We start from the raw sequence: 20,309 nt of genomic DNA, 5'->3' as shown, positions 1-20,309 counted from the left end.
ATCACCACATGGGCTCAGGAACACTTCAGAAACCCACTGTCAGTAACTACAGTTGGTCGCTACATCTGTAAGTGCAAGTTAAAACTCTCCTATGCAAGGCGAAAACCGTTTATCAACAACGCCCAGAAACGCCTGTCGGCTTCGTTGGGCCTGAGCTCATCTAAGATGGACTGATACAAAGTGGAAAAGTGTTCTGTGGTCTGACGAGTCCACATTGCAAATTGTTTTTGGAAACTGGACGTCGTGTCCTCCGGACCAAAGAGGAAAAGAACCATCCGGATTGTTATAGGCGCAAAGTTGAAAATCCAGCATCTGTGATGGTATGGGGGTGTATTAGTGCCCAAGACATGGGTAACTTACACATCTGTGAAGGCGCCATTAATGCTGAAAGGTACATACAGGTTTTGGAGCAACATATGTTGCCATCCAAGCAACGTTACCATGGACGCCCCTGCTTATTTCAGCAAGACAATGCCAAGCCACGTGTTACATCAACGTGGCTTCATAGTAAAAGAGTGCGGGTACTAGACTGGCCTGCCTGTAGTCCAGACCTGTCTCCCATTGAAAATGTGTGGTGCATTATGAAGCCTAAAATAGCACAAGGGAGACCCCCGGACTGTTGAACAACTTAAGCTGTACATCAAGCAAGAATGGGAAAGAATTCCACCTGAGAAGCTTCAAAAATGTGTCTCCTCAGTTCCCAAACGTTTACTGAGTGTTGTTAAAAGGAAAGGCCATGTAACACAGTGGTGAACATGCCCTTTCCCAACTACCTTGGCACGTGTTGCAGCCATGAAATTCTAAGTTAATTATTACTTGCAAAAAAAAAAAAAGTTTATGAGTTTGAACATCAAATATGTTGTCTTTGTAGTGCATTCAATTGAATATGGGTGGAAAAGGATTTGCAAATCATTGCATTCCATTTATATTTACATCTAACACAATTTCCCAACTCATACGGAAACGGGGTTTGTACAATAGTCAAGTTTAGGTTTGAGGCAAAACAGGGACGACACAGGCCAAATTCTGAATTACTCCCAAATATCATCATTTGTGAATATTTGATTTGTTTGCAGCATCAAGAAAAATGAAATAAACAAACAACCTGATTTATTGCATCTTATTCGGCCTCAAGTTAGTTAGCATTAGCATAATGCCAATGTCACATTGTAAGTCAACCATATATATCGACCGGGATCTCATTAGAGCTTGTTCTTGAACAGCTGTCAGCAATTCCAATGTTTATTTACATCTACAACATCACTACATTTAGGCAGTGGTCGTAACTCTGCATTAGACTAGAGGACGGAGTGTCTCATCTGATGGTATTGTTGTCCGTCCTCTCCAACATTTGTGTATTTTTAAATTAGGTGTACTATCAACTGTCACCATGGAGATAGCCATTTTCCTCCACATCCAGGAATCATGATCCAACCGGTAGTGTTTTCTTCAGTATGTTGTGGAACATGCAGTAGACAACTATAAACTGTGTCACATTTTCTGGGCAATATTGAAGAGCTCCTCCAGTGCAATTTAGACAACATAACCAATGTTTTAGCAGACCGAAGGTGTACTTAATTCGTTTTTTTTTGTGTGTTTTTCCCCCCGAATGTGCACTATAATGTCCTGCCTGAGTGGTAGGGTTGAGCATAGGAATCAAGAAGAAGGAGTGTTTTGTGTCATTTGTTGTACCCCCTAGTGCAGCCCTGGTCAAATTAAGGCCCGGGGGCCACATGCGGCCCGTTAAGCTTTTCAATCTGGCCCGCCGGACATTCCCCAAAATTTTTTTTAGATCTTTAAGATGGAAACTAGCTGCTATTATGATGTGCAGTGATGTTTTCTAATGACCGCAAGTCTTGAACTATACAAAGTATTTCAGTGGTTGGAATCTGCGCTTATGGATGATATACCAGTTACTATGGTAATCTAATTAGTAACGATGGTAATCTACGTCACAGCAGCTCAGACGAGGCACCAAGCAGTGTGGGCGGGAAGCGTTTCCACGGACGCGGAAGGAGATTTTCACAACAAAGTTCTAAAGCTTAGTGATATATCAGATATATCAGATTGTAGGTGGGTTTATTTTGTACCCTTCGCGTTCATATTTCACTGTTTGTTGCATTTTTGTCGCGTTTCACTTGGTTGTAAAATATGTCGATCGAAAGGGGGGTGTGACATTCATATTTTGTCAATATTCAGTGTTTTATCGTTCATAGAAAAATTTAAAATTCCATTACGTTTTTTTAAGGCGGTCTGTCATAACGTTTTTAGCATTCAGTCAGACATTATTGTGAGGTTTTCTATTAGTGTTCCTAAAAATAGATATACCGGCCCCCAGACATATTTTTTTCTCAAAATTTGACCCCCGGGTCAAAATAATTGCCCAGGCCTGCCCTAGAGAATGGGTGTCAAACTGGTTTTCATTGAGGAGCTATAGCTGTTCTCAGAGGACCCTTTGTAACTGAATAATATTTTAATATAAATGTATAAGGAGTTGCCTTACTATATAATATTACACAATTTCCTACACATTTTTTAAATATATTTTTTATGTACAATGTAAAAAAAATGTTTAGCATTTGCGGTAAAACACTGTCAGCTCCTTTGCCAGAATTTGACCGTAAAATGTTTTGTTTTTTACGATAAAATTCTGGCGACTGAGCTGCTGTCTTTTTACTGTACAGTGATCTGTTGTCATTGTTGTAGTGTACAATTTGATGGATAATATAATTAAAGTAGATATTTAAGTATTTTTTTTACATTTTTAATAGATTTTGTGGAATACATGACAGTATATTTGTTGCATTATTTGATCATATTAAAGTTAAAAACACATGCAACTGCATGCAGTACATGTATTTTGTTCTGTCAAAATGGAAAGAATAAATACATTTAGTAAGAAAAGTACTTTATTGCCGCACAATATTTCTAGGCTTTTGCGCAGGCATAACAAAATGATGTAGCGGGGCCAAATGTGGCCCTCGAGTTTGAGTTTGACCTTGTGCACGGGAACTGTCCACCATGTGTAATGTAATATTCAACACCAGAAAAAGTGTTTCTGGCACTTTTCTTCCCCCAAATCAGTCCCTAGATAACCCAGCAGTTCAAAAATGTAATTGCGGTATGTTTCTAGCATTTTTATTTCTGACATTTGAAATATGTAGACACAACAGGAGGGATTCCCTTTTTGTCTTTTGGCATTGCACAAATTGCCTCCTTCTCATCACAATGACTGCAGTCATTTGTGTGTAACTGACAGTTTCCATATAACTTCTAAACGCCATGGGGAGAACATGCAAACTCCACACAGAAAGACCCGAGCCCATAATTTGGCTTCAAAATACACACTGACGGTACTACAAGAAAACTGTTGCCAAGTTTTGAGCTAATCAATGATGTGTATTCAAGTAAAAACAATATATTGGGATTTTCAAAGTTCATTTTGATTATGCAAGCAATTCACTGAGCACTAATTACAGCTTACTCTAGGTCAGGGGTCACCAACGCGGTGCCCGCGGGCACCAGGTAGCCCGTAAGGACCAGATGAGTAGCCCACTGGCCTGTTCTAAAAATAGCTCAAATAGCAGCACTTACCAGTGAGCTGCCTCTATTTTTGAAATTGTATTTATTTACTAGCAAGCTAGTCTCGCTTTGCTCGACATTTTTAATTCTAAGAGAGACAAAACTCAAATAGAATTTGAAAATCCAAGAAAATATTTTAAAGACTTGGTCTTCACTTGTTTAAATAAATTCATTAATTTTTTTACTTTGCTTTTTATAACTTTCAGAAAGACAATTTTAGAGAAAAAATACAACCTTAAAAATGATTTTAGGATTTTTAAACACATATACCTTTTTACCTTTTAAATTCCTTCCTCTTCTTTCCTGACAATTCAATGTTGAAGTACATTTATTTTTTCTATTGTAAAGAATAATAAATATATTTTAATTTAATTCTTCATTTTACTTCTGTTTTTTTGACAAAGAATATTTGTGAAATATTTCTTCAAACTTATTATGATTAAAATTCAAAAAAAATATTCTGGCAAATCTAGAAAATCTGTAGAATCAAATTTAAATCTTATTTCAAAGTCTTTTGAATTTCTTTTAAAATTTTTGTTCTGAAAAATCTAGAAGAAATAATGATTTGTCTTTGTTAGAAATATAGCTTGGTCCAATTTGTTATATATTCTAACAAAGTGCAGATTGGATTTTAACCTATTTAAAACATGTCATCAAAATTCTAAAATTAATCTTAATCAGGAAAAATTACTAATGATGTTCCATAAATTTTTTTTTTTTTTTTTTCAAAAAGATTCGAATTAGCTAGTTTTTCTCTTCTTTTTTTCGGTTGAATTTTGAATTTCAAAGAGTCGAAATTGGAGACAAACTATGTTTCAAAATTTAATTGTCATTTTTTTCGTGTTTTCTCCTCTTTTAAACCATTCAATTAAGTGTAAATATCATTAATTATTAATAATAACAGAGTTAAAGGTAAATTGAGCAAATTGGCTATTTCTGGCAATTTATTTAAGTGTGTATCAAACTGGTAGCCCTTCGCATTAATCCGTACCCAAGAAGTAGCTCTTTGTCTCAAAAAGGTTGGTGACCCCTGCTCTAGGTTGATGTCAGTAAGCCAATCTGAGGCGTGTCAACACAAGTAACTGAAATTGTCATTTTAGGATTCCATTTATGTGTCCTCTCCATCCGAAGTAGTAATGTCTTAATGTTTTGTTCACAGACCATCAGTCCATCTACATTGGCGTCCCAGTTCCGCAAGGGTATCGGCGAAAGCGCAGGCGAAGGCGTTCTAGTAATGATACTACCAACACAGACAGAGACAGACGCTACAGTCACCACAGACACCACGAGCATGACCAGTACAGAGACATAGATATGGAAGAAGGGCTTATGGATTCGCACGACCAGATTCCCCAAGACATCAACCGCACAGGTAAGTCAACCACCACAGAATCGAGAACCATTGTCAAGGTTGGACCTTAAAACATTCTGGCTGCAGATGTCAGTACCTGCTACAGCTTGGATGCTGATGTCATCATTGGATTTTTAGTAATATATTCCGTCTGATCCGCTTTTCCTCCCAGGGAATTGAATTAACTGGTCAATCCCAAGTTCTTTCCATGACATATATGCTGAGTAAGAAGGACCATCAAGACAGAATAGGAATATTATCAAGTTTTACTGACGCTTCAGGAGAACAGCCCAGACCAATACATTCATACCGGCTTCTCAAATTGTTCTAACATTCAAACGGGGGAAAAAACGCAGCCCCCTCCTCCCAGAAAGGAATGCCTCTCCCTTCCCCAACACTGATAAGGCAAGGAGGGGGGGGTGTATCTTCTTCACATTCCAACGTCTAAAACACTAAACAGACCAATGTAGACAAAGATAAACTGGTACACAGAGTATTCAATGGAAAAGTACTAGCTGCTCCAAACATGGCTATGAATAAAGAAAGAACTCTTAAACATACATGCATTCTCCACAGGGCTCACCTCCAAATCTGTGAAAACCAATACATTATACACATTAACTGTCTAAGTAACTGTTCTGAAATGTACATGCGTCATCATGGGCATAATAATCAATGTCCCAAATATAGTTTTGATGATGATTTTTTTTAAATTCCCCTATCTTTTTAAGGTTATACAACAAACAAACAACGATAATTGTGTGCACTTTGGTTGCATAGTGATGGGCTGTCTCCAGGTCCTGGTTGGCCCACTCCATTTGACTTGAAATTATATCCAGAGGTGAGGCAACAAAATAAAGGTCTTGTAAAAGGTCTTCCAAAGCATCAAGGAAAAGTGCGGAGGAAGGACATATGGAGCAGGCCGGGGCACGTTTCTTGGTTTCAGCGGTCACAGAGGGCCACTATAAGGGCCGCTGCTGCAAAATCAAGGTTCTGGTAATCCCTGGATGCCAAGCAACTTGAGAGGAGTGTGCCCTTTAAAGTATTTTATTCCAACATTCAGGCAAAACACAGGTATTATGGAGTTTGGGATCTGAAGGGTACAGCCTGGGCAAAGTTTCAGGTTTAACGTTCCTGGAATCAGGATAATACAAGACATTAAGAAGAATTTAACTCAAAACCCCACTGTAAGAGTTGAGACATTAAGCTTAGCTTTTGGGAGGATATATCGACTTACAACCTAAGGGGGTTTGTATCTCTATTACTGGCACTTAGTGACTTTAAGGAGGGTGGCAGGAAGCCTACCACACAAAAAACTACAAGTGTGTTGACTTGCTTTACGGCTTACGTCACTCCCCCTTTCCCCATTCGTTAAAAATACGGAAGTCGATGCGAACACAACATAGTGTTTTCACAACAAGACGGCCTTTCTAGGAGTCAGGCAGACACTTGGAGTGTGTGGGTCGAAGAGGAAGTTTGAGAGAGTAAACCTACATCCATCCATCTTCTTCCGCTTATCCGAGGTCGGGTCGCGGCAGCAGCCTAAGTAGGGAAGCCCAGACTTCCCTCTCCCCAGCCACTTCGTCCAGCTCCTCCCGGGGGATCCCGAGGCGTTCCCAGGCCAGCCGGGAGACATAGTCTTCCCAACGTGTCCTGGGTCTTCCCCGTGGCCTCCTACCGGTCGGACGTGCCCGAAACACCTCCCTAGGGAGGCGTTCGGGTGGCATCCTGACCAGATGCCCGAACCACCTCATCTGGCTCCTCTCGATGTGGAGGAGCAGCGGCTTTACTTTGAGCTCCCCCCGGATGGCAGAGCTTCTCACGCTATCTCTAAGGGAGAGCCCCGCCACCCGGCGGAGGAAACTCATTTCGGCCGCTTGTACCCGTGATCTTGTCCTTTCGGTCATAACCCAAAGCTCATGACCATAGGTGAGGATGGGAACGTAGATCGACCGGTAAATTGAGAGCTTTGCCTTCCGGCTCAGCTCCTTCTTCACCACAACGGATCGATACAGCGTCCGCATTACTGAAGACGCCGCACCGATCCGCCTGTCGATCTCACGATCCACTCTTCCCTCACTCGTGAACAAGACTCCGAGGTACTTGAACTCCTCCACTTGGGGCAAGATCTCCTCCCCAACCCGGAGATGGCACTCCCCCCTTTTCCGGGCGAGAACCATGGACTCGGACTTGAAGGTGCTGATTCTCATCCCAGTTGCTTCACACTCGGCTGCGAACCGATCCAGCGAGAGCTGAAGATCTTGGCCAGAGGAAGCCATCAGGACCACATCATCTGCAAAAAGCAGAGACCTAATCCTGCATATAGTTTATATTTGCTACAATATTCTATAGGGAAAATGTACAGATGAAGAGAGTGTTTCTCTATTGTGGTGAAAAATGACAGTTTTAAGATATTAAAATGTGAGATTTCTGCCAAGAGTTGTGCAAGTCTAAACTATTGCTGGCCTGTTGTTAGGCTACTCCCAGGACAGTAAAACATTGCAACCAGCAATGTTTGTCTTGGATTAGATGCAGACACAGAGTCTAAGATGGCGGGTACTTTTATTTTTTTACAGCCGACTTTCTTTAAGTTGTATTATCTTTTCAAAGAAAATTAACTCTATGGAAGAATACATGGCACATTGGTTGGAAGGATAGATAGATCCCGTAGTTGTTCTCTCAGCATCCCACTCCTGCTTTCTTTTGCATAGGCCAAAGTGATAAGTTCCTCCAGCAACATGGCCCTAGTCTCCAGTTAATACTTACAATGTAGGTTCTGTAGGGCTCTAGCGAGGTTAGATAAACTGTTAATAGCCTCCATAACCCCCCTCAGGTTATGGAGGCTATTAACAGGTTCATATTTGTTCGGATTGCTCTGTGATTGTCGGTTTGGACCCCGATGCAGAGAAAGGATTCCATAGCGGTGATATGAATGTTTTCATTTAGTTTGTCTCGAAGAAACCCTTCCACTCAAACCTGCTCTCAGCCATTAGTATGTAGAAGGAGACAGAACATTGTGATGTACTGACAATACATTCTTTGCTCTGAATAAGGTGATCAAAGCATGTTTCAGTTCATGGACAAGTAGAGGTAAAGTGCTACAGATGGTACAACAAAGAGGGCTCCTGTAATTCAGGTCGAGCCCATTCTGCCGCCTTGCCTGAGCCAATATGATTATGAAGACTCGCTTTGACCTATTGTGAGAGAAAATACAATATATTGACTGCTGCTCAAAGACCAAAGAAAGCTGGCTTACAAGTTCCCAATTCTTCAGAGTATCTTGTAAGATTCGGAATGTTGGGTTCAGGAGGAGGCAGGAGTTCAGTGAATCTACGAATTGTTCTAAGGTTCTGTAGGGTTCTAGCGAGGTTAGATAAAATGTTAATCGCCTCCATAACCCCTCTCGGGGACTCAGAGTCCACAAGGTTCATACTTGTACGGATTGCTCTGTGATTAATTGTCGGGTTTGGACCCCGATGCAGAGAAAGGATTCCATAGTGGTGGTATGAATGTTTTTTCAAACATAGGCCAAGTCCAAAAAGTGTGAACAACAGGTTTAAAATACAGACAATGACACTATGTAATTATTGTCAACCTTTGTTTTTGATATTCTGAATGAGTAGAGCTCATAAAACAAATAAAAAAATGTGGTCATTAATTAGAGAAAGAAAATTGCATCTCTGTTTAACAACATGATACAACTTAGTTTACAAAACATAATAAAAAGCCATATGGCGTTGTTTGTAATCTTTGTTTTGAACTCAACCCAGTCAATGAAACATGTCATAGGGAACAAGCCCTGGTTTTACTGTCAGCAGTGCAGGTCAATATAATTGATCACTGATGACATTGGGTGACAGTAATTACATCCGTCCATATGATGACATATGGCTTGTTACCCTACAGCACAAGTCATGCCAGCCATCATCTACATAGAAAGGAATATACTGTACTTTCAAGGAGTACCGGTTTAAGTATGTACGTGGTCATTAAAAGGGTCCTAGCTTACATTTCCAACTTTTCAGACTTATAGTTAAGTTTTTAAGTTTTCCCTCTGTACATTTTTATACCATTCCTTAATTCTGGGAATTTGACGTCACAAGATTTGGGGGGGGGGCTGCAACTGACCTTTGACTTCTGATCAATGGCAACATAGTAGGCGTGGTTGAGAGTGGAAGCCAAGCACTTCAACCAAAAGTATGCAATTTTATTAAAAATAAACTTACTTTAGTGCCCTAATCGATCCCTGTGGGGGGGGGGGGGGGGGGGTGGCCTGCGGACCTGCAGCGAAGCGGGGTGTGTCAGGATCGGCTTCGAGATTAGTGACAGGTGCGTAGATGACACAGCTGTGAGTGTTTGTCTGATCACCTGTCGCTTTGTTAAAGGCAGCAGTCGGGAAGGAGAGGGGGTTGTTGAGGGTGGAGAACGAGCGACAGAAACTTTAACATGGCTGAAAAGCACAACTTATTGCAAAATAAATCCTTGTTCGCAAAGATGAACACGGCTGTCATGTCCGTCATTGGTGGTCCAGAGAACCCGGAGGAGCAAGACCCCCACAATCCCAATATCATTTTATTAGCAGGATAGGACCCCGTTAAGACAAATAAGTGTACAAAAGAGTAAAACAATTCCTTAAGTGTAAAAAACCAACAACAATGGACATCACTTACTTTCTTTCTTTCTTTCATTTCGAACATGAACACACTTACATTATAATACATCACACAATGTCATATAATTTCACTTTACATCATGTCCGAAAAGGAGTAGGAAGAAGCAAAGCTTATTTAATCCTACCCCTTTCCCACTTCAGAGCGTTTACAAATATATACGTTCATTTACTGACTTTTTTTTTTATAGCAAAATGACATCCATGAATGAGTAATACAGCAGTTTTGTAATATATAATTAAGTCAGTCATGATACACATACTGAGATGAAGAATATCTTATTTTCAATAAGGTTGAAAGTGTTTCTCATAATTAGAGATGTCCGATAATGGCTTTTTTGCCGATATCCGATATTCCGATATTGTCCAACTCTTAATTACCGATTCCGATATCAACCGATACCGATATATAATTTTGTTGTGATGCCCCGCTGGATGCATTAAACAATGTAACAAGGTTTTCCAAAATAAATCAACTCAAGTTATGGAAAAAAATGCCAACATGGCACTGCCATATTTAGGGGGTAGCGGGGGGGTGTATATTGTAGCGTCCCGGAAGAGTTAGTGCTGCAAGGGGTTCTGGGTATTTGTCCTGTTGTGTTTATGTTGTGTTACGGTGCGGATGTTCTCCCGAAATGTGTTTGTCATTCTTGTTTGGCGTGGGTTCACAGTGTGGCGCATATTTGTAACAGTGTTAAAGTTGTTTATACGGTCACCCTCAGTGTGACCTGTATGGCTGTTGACCAAGTATGCTTTGCATTCACTTATGTGTGTGAAAAGCCGTAGATATTATGTGACTGGGCCGGCACGCAAAGGCAGTGCCTTTAATGTTTATTGGCGCTCTGTACTTCTCCCTACGTCCGTGTACCACTCCATACAGCGGCGTTCTAAAAAGTCATACATTTTACTTTTTGAAACCGATACCGATAATTTCCGATATTGCATTTTAAAGCATTTATCGGCCGATAATATCGGCAGTCCGATATTATCGGACATCTCTACTCATAATTCTTCTTCTTTGTACTTTGTAAGCACTATTAATTTGAACAACCTCTTAAACTGGATCATATCAGTACAATGTTAACTTCTTTACTTAATCCATTCCATAATTTAATTCCGCATACTGATATGCTAAAGGTTCTAAGTATTGTACGTTTATACAAATGTTTTAAATAGGGATGTTGGATAATGGCTTTTTGCCGATATCCGATATTCCGATATTGACCAAACCCTTAATTACAGATACCAATATCAACCGATACTGATGTATACAGTTGTGGAATTAACACATTATCATGCCTAATTTGACAACCAGGTATGGTGAAAGTAAGGTCCTTTTTTTTTAAAATAATACAATAAAATAAGATAAATAAATTAAAAAGATTTTCTTGAATAAAAAAGAAAGTAAAACAATATAAAAACAGTTACATAAAAACTAGTAATGAATGAAAATGAGTAAAATTAACTGTTAAAGGTTAGTACTATTAGTGGACCAGCAGCACGCACAATCATGTGTGCTTACGGACTGTATCCCTTGCAGACTGTATTGATATATATTGATATATAATGTAGGAACCAGAATATTAATAACAGAAAGAAACAACCCTTTTGTGTGAATGAGTGTAAATGGGGGAGGGAGGTTTTTTGGGTTGGTGCACTAATTGTAAGTGTATCTTGTGTTTTTTATGTTGATTTAATAAAAAATAAAAAATAAAAATAAATAAATTAAAAAAAATTAAAAAAACAATACCTATAATAAAAAAAACGATACCGATAATTTCCGATATTACATTTTAAAGCATTTATTGGCCGATAATATCGGACATCTCTAGTTTTAAATTAGATTTTCCTCTAAGATTATATTTCTCCTCTTTAGTTAAGACGAATTGTTGTACATTCTTTGGTAGCAGGTTATAGTTTGCTTTGTACATCATTTTAGCTGTTTGCAATTTCACCAAATCATCAAACTTTAATATCTCACAACTCATTTCTTTCTTAACTGTGTTTGTCTTGATCAAGTGTCACCGGCAGCAGAGCGGCTACGTTACATCCTGAATGAGGATGATGACCTGCCCACGCCCACGCTCTTCACGGAGATGGACACTTTGCAGCGTGAAGGGGACGAGCTGGAGTGGAAGGAGTCTGCAAGGTGACGACTCTCTCACAAAACCCACTTACTTATGATGCATTCATCCAAACGCTTTCAGACTAAGTCCTTGTCTTCAAAGATTAGAGTCGTCTCCCTAAAAAATAAAAAATGCACACCTTGTTGGCAAGCCGGTCCACCCGATCGTCTTGACCCCTACCGGCAAATAAAGAACTTTCTATTGGCTTTTTCCTGTTTTAGTCAGACAATTGCCCAAGAATTAATATCAGGCCACGTCTACACTAAGTAGTTTAACCCCTTAAACGAATAATTATTTAGCCTAAGCCCCGTTTCAGCCAAACTAAACCAGTGTTTAAGGTCCCCCTCCTCGGACAAATTTTTACATGGGTAAGTTCATCCATCCATCCATTTTCTACCGGTTGTCCCTTTTGGGGTCGCGGGGGGTGCTGGAGTCTATCTCAGCGTAGTACACCCTGGACAAGTCGCCACCTCATCACAGTACATGGGTAAGTCAGCCGTGTAATTCTTGAATCTCTCCGTCACTTAGACTCATTGATCGTTTACAAAGTGAGTTCGGAGAGAAAAGACCACGCCCACACAGGAAGTGACATCGGAAAGAACGCGCCACAGCCGGCTTCATAATAAAGTGGTTTTGTAACTCGGAGGTAAACACTGGAAATATGTGGAAATCGCACATCAATACCTTAAGAGAAAGTGATTGCAGCTATTTGGGATACAACACTTCTGAGTTCGGAGAGGAAAGACCACGCCCACACAGGAAGTGACATCAGAAAGAACGCGCCACAGCCGGCTTCATAAAAAAGTGGTTTTGTAACTCGGAGGTAAACACTGTAAAATATGTGGAAATCGCACATCAATACCTTAAGAGAAAGCGATTGCAGCTATTTGGGATACAACACCTTCTGATTTCGGAGAGGAAAAACCACGCCCACACAGGAAGTGACATCGCGAAAGAACGCGTCACAGCCGGCTTCATAATAAAGTGGTTTTGTAACTCGGAGGTAAACACTGGAAATATGTGGAAATCGCACATCAATACCTTAAGAGAAAGCGATTGCAGCTATTTGGGATACAACACTTCTGAGTTCGGAGAGGAAAGACCACGCCCACACAGGAAGTGACATCAGAAAGAACGCGCCACAGCCGGCTTCATAAAAAAGTGGTTTTGTAACTCGGAGGTAAACACTGTAAAATATGTGGAAATCGCACATCAATACCTTAAGAGAAAGCGATTGCAGCTATTTGGGATACAACACTTCTGAGTTTGGAGAGGAAAGACCACGCCCACACAGGAAGTGACATCAGAAAGAACGCGCCACAGCCGGCTTCATATTAAAGTGGTTTTGTAACTCGGAGGTAAACACTGTAAAATATGTGGAAATCGCACATCAATACCTTAAGAGAAAGTGATTGCAGCTATTTGGGATACAACACCTTCTGAGTTCGGAGAGGGAAGACCACGCCCACACAGGAAGTGACATCAGAAAGAACGCGCCACAGCCGGCTTCATAATAAAGTGGTTTTGTAACTCAGAGGTAAACACTGTAAAATATGTGGAAATCGCACATCAATACCTTAAGAGAAAGCGATTGCAGCTATTTGGGATACAACACCTTCTGATTTCGGAGAGGAAAGACCACGCCCACACAGGAAGTGACATCGCGAAAGAACGCGTCACAGCCGGCTTCATAATAAAGTGGTTTTGTAACTCGGAGGTAAACACTGGAAATATGTGGAAATCGCACATCAATACCTTAAGAGAAAGCGATTGCAGCTATTTGGGATACAACACTTCTGAGTTCGGAGAGGAAAGACCACGCCCACACAGGAAGTGACATCAGAAAGAACGCGCCACAGCCGGCTTCATAAAAAAGTGGTTTTGTAACTCGGAGGTAAACACTGTAAAATATGTGGAAATCGCACATCAATACCTTAAGAGAAAGCGATTGCAGCTATTTGGGATACAACACTTCTGAGTTTGGAGAGGAAAGACCACGCCCACACAGGAAGTGACATCAGAAAGAACGCGCCACAGCCGGCTTCATATTAAAGTGGTTTTGTAACTCGGAGGTAAACACTGTAAAATATGTGGAAATCGCACATCAATACCTTAAGAGAAAGTGATTGCAGCTATTTGGGATACAACACCTTCTGAGTTCGGAGAGGGAAGACCACGCCCACACAGGAAGTGACATCAGAAAGAACGCGCCACAGCCGGCTTCATAATAAAGTGGTTTTGTAACTCAGAGGTAAACACTGTAAAATATGTGGAAATCGCACATCAATACCTTAAGAGAAAGCGATTGCAGCTATTTGGGATACAACACCTTCTGATTTCGGAGAGGAAAGACCACGCCCACACAGGAAGTGACATCAGAAAGAACGCGCCACAGCCGGCTTCATAATAAAGTGGTTTTGTAACTCGGAAGTAAACACTGGAACTATGTGGAAATCGCACATCAATACTTTAAGAGAAAGCAATTGCAGCTATTTGGGATACAACACTTCTGAGTTCGGAGAGGAAAGACCACGCCCACACAGGAAGTGACATCGCGAAAGAACGCGCCACAGCCGGCTTCATAATAAAGTGGTTTTGTAACTCGGAGGTAAACACTGTAAAATATGTGGAAATCGCACATCAATACCTTAAGAGAAAGCGATTGCAGCTATTTGGGATACAACACCTTCTGATTTCGGAGAGGAAAGACCACGCCCACACAGGAAGTGACATCGCGAAAGAACGCGTCACAGCCGGCTTCATAATAAAGTGGTTTTGTAACTCGGAGGTAAACACTGGAAATATGTGGAAATCGCACATCCATACCTTAAGAGAAAGCGATTGCAGCTATTCGGGATACAACACCTTCTGAGTTCGGAGAGGAAAGACCACGCCCACACAGGAAGTGACATCGCGAAAGAACGCGCCACAGCCGGCTTCATAAAAAAGTGGTTTTGTAACTCGGAGGTAAACACTGTAAAATATGTGGAAATCGCACATCAATACCTTAAGAGAAAGCGATTGCAGCTATTTGGGATACAACACTTCTGAGTTTGGAGAGGAAAGACCACGCCCACACAGGAAGTGACATCAGAAAGAACGCGCCACAGCGGCTTCATAATAAAGTAGTTTTGTAACTCGGAGGTAAACACTGGAAATATGTGGAAATCGCACATCAATACCTTAAGAGAAAGCGATTGCAGCTATTTGGGATACAACACCTTCTGATTTCGGAGAGGAAAGACCACGCCCACACAGGAAGTGACATCGCGAAAGAACGCGCCACAGCCGGCTTCATAATAAAGTGGTTTTGTAACTCGGAGGTAAACACTGTAAAATATGTGGAAATCGCACATCAATACCTTAAGAGAAAGCGATTGCAGCTATTTGGGATACAACACTTCTGATTTCGGAGAGGAAAGACCACGCCCACACAGGAAGTGACATCGCGAAAGAACGCGCCACAGCCGGCTTCATAAAAAAGTGGTTTTGTAACTCGGAGGTAAACACTGTAAAATATGTGGAAATCGCACATCAATACCTTAAGAGAAAGCGATTGCAGCTATTCGGGATACAACACCTTCTGAGTTCGGAGAGGAAAGACCACGCCCACACAGGAAGTGACATCGCGAAAGAACGCGCCAGAGCCGGCTTCATAATAAAGTGGTTTTGTAACTCGGAGGTAAACACTGTAAAATATGTGGAAATCGCACATCAATACCTTAAGAGAAAGCGATTGCAGCTATTTGGGATACAACACCTTCTGATTTCGGAGAGGAAAGACCACGCCCACACAGGAAGTGACATCGCGAAAGAACGCGTCACAGCCGGCTTCATAATAAAGTGGTTTTGTAACTCGGAGGTAAACACTGGAAATATGTGGAAATCGCACATCCATACCTTAAGAGAAAGCGATTGCAGCTATTCGGGATACAACACCTTCTGAGTTCGGAGAGGAAAGACCACGCCCACACAGGAAGTGACATCGCGAAAGAACGCGCCACAGCCGGCTTCATAAAAAAGTGGTTTTGTAACTCGGAGGTAAACACTGTAAAATATGTGGAAATCGCACATCAATACCTTAAGAGAAAGCGATTGCAGCTATTTGGGATACAACACTTCTGAGTTTGGAGAGGAAAGACCACGCCCACACAGGAAGTGACATCAGAAAGAACGCGCCACAGCGGCTTCATAATAAAGTAGTTTTGTAACTCGGAGGTAAACACTGGAAATATGTGGAAATCGCACATCAATACCTTAAGAGAAAGCGATTGCAGCTATTTGGGATACAACACCTTCTGATTTCGGAGAGGAAAGACCACGCCCACACAGGAAGTGACATCGCGAAAGAACGCGCCACAGCCGGCTTCATAATAAAGTGGTTTTGTAACTCGGAGGTAAACACTGTAAAATATGTGGAAATCGCACATCAATACCTTAAGAGAAAGCGATTGCAGCTATTTGGGATACAACACTTCTGATTTCGGAGAGGAAAGACCACGCCCACACAGGAAGTGACATCGCGAAAGAACGCGCCACAGCCGGCTTCATAAAAAAGTGGTTTTGTAACTCGGAGGTAAACACTGTAAAATATGTGGAAATCGCACATCAATACCTTAAGAGAAAGCGATTGCAGCTATTCGGGATACAACACCTTCTGAGTTCGGAGAGGAAAGACCACGCCCACACAGGAAGTGACATCGCGAAAGAACGCGCCAGAGCCGGCTTCATAATAAAGTGGTTTTGTAACTCGGAGGTAAACACTGTAAAATATGTGGAAATCGCACATCAATACCTTAAGAGAAAGCGATTGCAGCTATTTGGGATACAACACCTTCTGATTTCGGAGAGGAAAGACCACGCCCACACAGGAAGTGACATCGCGAAAGAACGCGCCACAGCCGGCTTCATAATAAAGTGGTTTTGTAACTCGGAGGTAAACACTGGAAATATGTGGAAATCGCACATCAATGCTTTAAGAGAAAGCGATTGCAGCTATTTGGGACACAACACTTCTCAGACGGCAAGAGAACTTTCCAATGTCCGGCCGACTCAGCTGTGTTTCTACTTAGCGAAAACTTTGTCCATTTGTCGAAGGAGAGACAACGAGAATGCGAGCTCCCGTGGATATGATAAAAAAAGGTAGCGTGTGCTTTTGTATTACCTGGCCGTCGAGGGTGTAATGCCATACAGTCGGTAGTTTCTTCATGACTCATCTGTGGACAACACACCGTGCTTCATTTTCACCGAGCCTCACAGGCAAACACCACCGCCGACTGGCTTGATTTGATCTGATGTCTTTCCACAGGTGGGTGAAGTTTGAGGAGAAAGTGGAGGAAGGAGGCGAGAGGTGGAGCAAACCGCACGTTTCCACGCTGTCCCTGCACAGTCTGTTTGAGCTCAGGACGTGTCTTCAAGCAGGAACCATTCTATTGGATCTGGACGGCTATTCTCTGCCTCAAATAGTTGGTGAGCTTTTCAATAGGATTGGGCGACATTTTCCAATCAATCAGATCCTGGAAATGTGTCCTTGAGTGGTTAAGAGGGGAGGAGTATATTTACAGCTAGAATTCACCAACTCAAGTATTTCATATATATTTCATATATATATATATATATATATATATATATATATATATATATATATATATATATATATATATATATATATATATATATATATATATATATATATATATATATATAATTTTATTATACATATAAATAAAAGAAATACTTGAATTTCAGTGTTCCGGAGGCTATCCAGTAGATGGCATTATTGTCCTGTTTAAGAGTGTCACAACATTGCTGTTTACGGCAGACGAACTGCTTTACGGTAGACAAAAACGTGACTGCTGTTGTTGTGTGTTGTTACCGCGCTGGGAGGACATTAATGAAACTGCCTAACAATAAACCCACATAAGAAACCAAGAACTCGCCCTCGATCATTCTACAGTTATAACGCGATTGGGCAGGCACGCTGTTTATATCGTGGGAAAGCGGACGTGAAAACAGACTGTCGCCGCTGTCCCCACTCAGGTCCGCATTGAACTGGAGGGGGCGTGGCCTCCAGCTCCGGCTGAATTCCGGGAGTTTATCGGGAGAAAATTTCTTCCGGGAGGTTATCGGGAGAGGTGCTGAATTCCGGGATTCTCCCGGTAAAACCGGGAGGGTTGGCAAGTATGTCCTACTAATTTCAGCGGCCCTTGAACTCACCGTTGTGTGGACTGTGACTCAACAGTTAGTTTCCATGTATAACTTTCTCCAACGCTGCCACAGAAAGACATGTTTTGTGCCACTCCTTTTTTTGTCTAATTTTGTCCTCCAAACATTTTATACTGTGCGTGAATGCACAAAGGTGAGCTTTGTTGATGGTATTGACTTCTTGGAGTGCTAATCAGGCATATTTGGTCACTGCATGAATGCAAGCTAATCGATGCTAACACGCTATTTAGGCTAGCAGTATGTACATATTGCATCATTATGCCTCGCCATCTTGTTCCAGACCACAGCAAACGTTACCCAGCTTGCAAAGATTGTAATAAATCCATTAGAAGAAGGCAGCTTGCTGTTTTCTTTAACTTGGACACACACATCTATACCTTTGGTCATTTCCAGGAGTTATCTCACCCTCTGAGAAGTTTTACTAATGTTTTCCATAGTTGTAAAAATGTGTAGAATAAATATTATATTTCAACATTTCTGTCAACGAAGATTTGCGTCAGCCTGCGACACATAGTCGTTTTGATAGTAGGCTAATATAGCTAATTAGCTACTTACATCATGTGTTGCCATCATTATAACATTTATATGTATAAGTCTTTTACATTTTTGCGGCTCCAGACAGATTACTATTTTGTATTTGTGGTCCAATACGGCTCTTTCAACATTTTGGGTTGCCGACCCCTGGTCTAGGTAGACACCTGCAATACAATGCTCTAGTCCAGTGGTGCCCAACCACCAGTCCGGGAACCGGTACCGGTCCGTGACGCATTTGCTACCGGGCCGGAGAGAAACATTAAATAATTTATAAAGGACTGCATTTTCAGACCGCAGTCATGGCTGCCATTAGAGGGCCGTTTGTAACAGTAAATAATTAACGAACTTGCCTATGAATTAAAATATTTAAATAAAATTTACCTAAAGAGTAAAAAAAAAAATCCGATTTTATTACTGTTTTTTGCAGAAAAAAACTGGCAGCTTAGTTGCTAGTAAAAAAATATTGTACTTTAAAATATATGGTGTTTTTTATTATTATTATTATTTTTACAACATATTACTGTGCATAGAAATACAGTTGAATTTTATTTTGGCAACTCAGATGCGAGTTTTTTACCATAATAAAATGTGGTACCATAAAATCATCAACCGTGGATTTTAGAGTAAAAAAAATGTTAAAAACCGACAGCTTAGTCGACAGAATTTTACTGTATAAAAACAAACATTGGTCTTTTTTTTCCCAACTTACAATATGCTGTAAAAAAAAACCTCCCTAAATTTTACAGTAAAATCTATTAGTCATTTTTATAGTGTACAATTTGATGGATAACTTGCTTCGAAATCATAAGTCAAGCAGATAATATAATATTTCTTGCAATATTGGACACTAATTTTTTTCCCCTGTCAAACTAGAAAAAAAACCCTAATACATAGGGGAAAAAATAAAAGGTATTTTATTGAAAAATATTATTTCCAGGGTTTTGCGGGCCATATAAAATGACAGAATTTTACTGTATAAAAACAAACATTGGTCATATCTTTTCCAACTTACAATAATATGCTGTAAAAAAAAAAAACTCCCTAAATTTTACAGTAAAATCTATTGGTCATTTTCATAGTGTACAATTTGATGGATAACTTGCTTTGAAATCATAAGTCAAGCAGATATGTAGGTATTTATTTGGGTTTTCACCAACAAAGTTAGATAATATAATATTTCTTGCAATATTGGACACTCGTTTTTTTTCCCTGTCAAACTAGAAAAAAACACTAATAAATAGAGAAATAAAATATAAGGTATTTTATTGAAAAATATTATTTCCAGCGTTTTGCGGGCCATATAAAATGACAGAATTTTACTGTATAAAAACAAACATTGGTCATTTCTTTTCCAACTTACAATAATATGCTGTAAAAAAAAAAAAAAACCTCCCTAAATTTTACAGTAAAATCTATTGTTCATTTTCATAGTGTACAATTTGATGGATAACTTGCTTCGAAATCATAAGTCAAGCAGATATGTAGGTATTTATTTGGATTTTGACCAACAAAGTTAGATAATATAATATTTCTTGCAATATTGGACACTCATTTTTTTCCATGTCAAACTAGAAAAAAAACACTAATAAATACAGAAATAAAATATAAGGTATTTTATTGAAAAATATTATTTCCAGGGTTTTGCGGGCCATATAAAATGACAGAATATTACTGTATAAAAACAAACATTGGTCTTTTTTTTCCAACTTACAATAATATGCTGTAAAAAAAAAAAATCCCTAAATTTTACAGTAAAATATATTGGTCATTTTTATAGTGTACAATTTGATGGATAACTTGCTTCGAAATCATAAGTCAAGCA

General features: G+C 40.2%; 1 protein-coding gene across 4 annotated transcripts in view; it reads left to right on the top strand.

Annotated features, from left to right (window-relative positions):
- Positions 1-4,846: 4,846 nt before the first annotated feature.
- slc4a5a (solute carrier family 4 member 5a) overlaps positions 4,847-20,309 on the top strand; it is a 123,474-nt gene continuing 108,011 nt past the window's right edge. For all 4 annotated transcript variants that reach the window (XM_062051518.1, XM_062051515.1, XM_062051520.1 and 1 more), the window contains exons 1-3: positions 4,847-4,954; positions 11,622-11,751; positions 17,037-17,197. In XM_062051518.1, coding sequence (XP_061907502.1) covers positions 4,897-4,954; positions 11,622-11,751; positions 17,037-17,197 — 349 coding nt within the window. In that variant the 5' untranslated portion in view covers positions 4,847-4,896. The remainder of the gene's footprint in view (positions 4,955-11,621; positions 11,752-17,036; positions 17,198-20,309) is intronic.

Source organism: Entelurus aequoreus, linkage group LG06 (genome assembly GCF_033978785.1).
Source record: "Entelurus aequoreus isolate RoL-2023_Sb linkage group LG06, RoL_Eaeq_v1.1, whole genome shotgun sequence".
Taxonomy (NCBI): Eukaryota; Metazoa; Chordata; class Actinopteri; order Syngnathiformes; family Syngnathidae; genus Entelurus; species Entelurus aequoreus.
The sequence above is the reverse complement of the archived record's forward strand: the minus strand, read 5'-3'. Positions and strand labels throughout refer to the sequence as shown.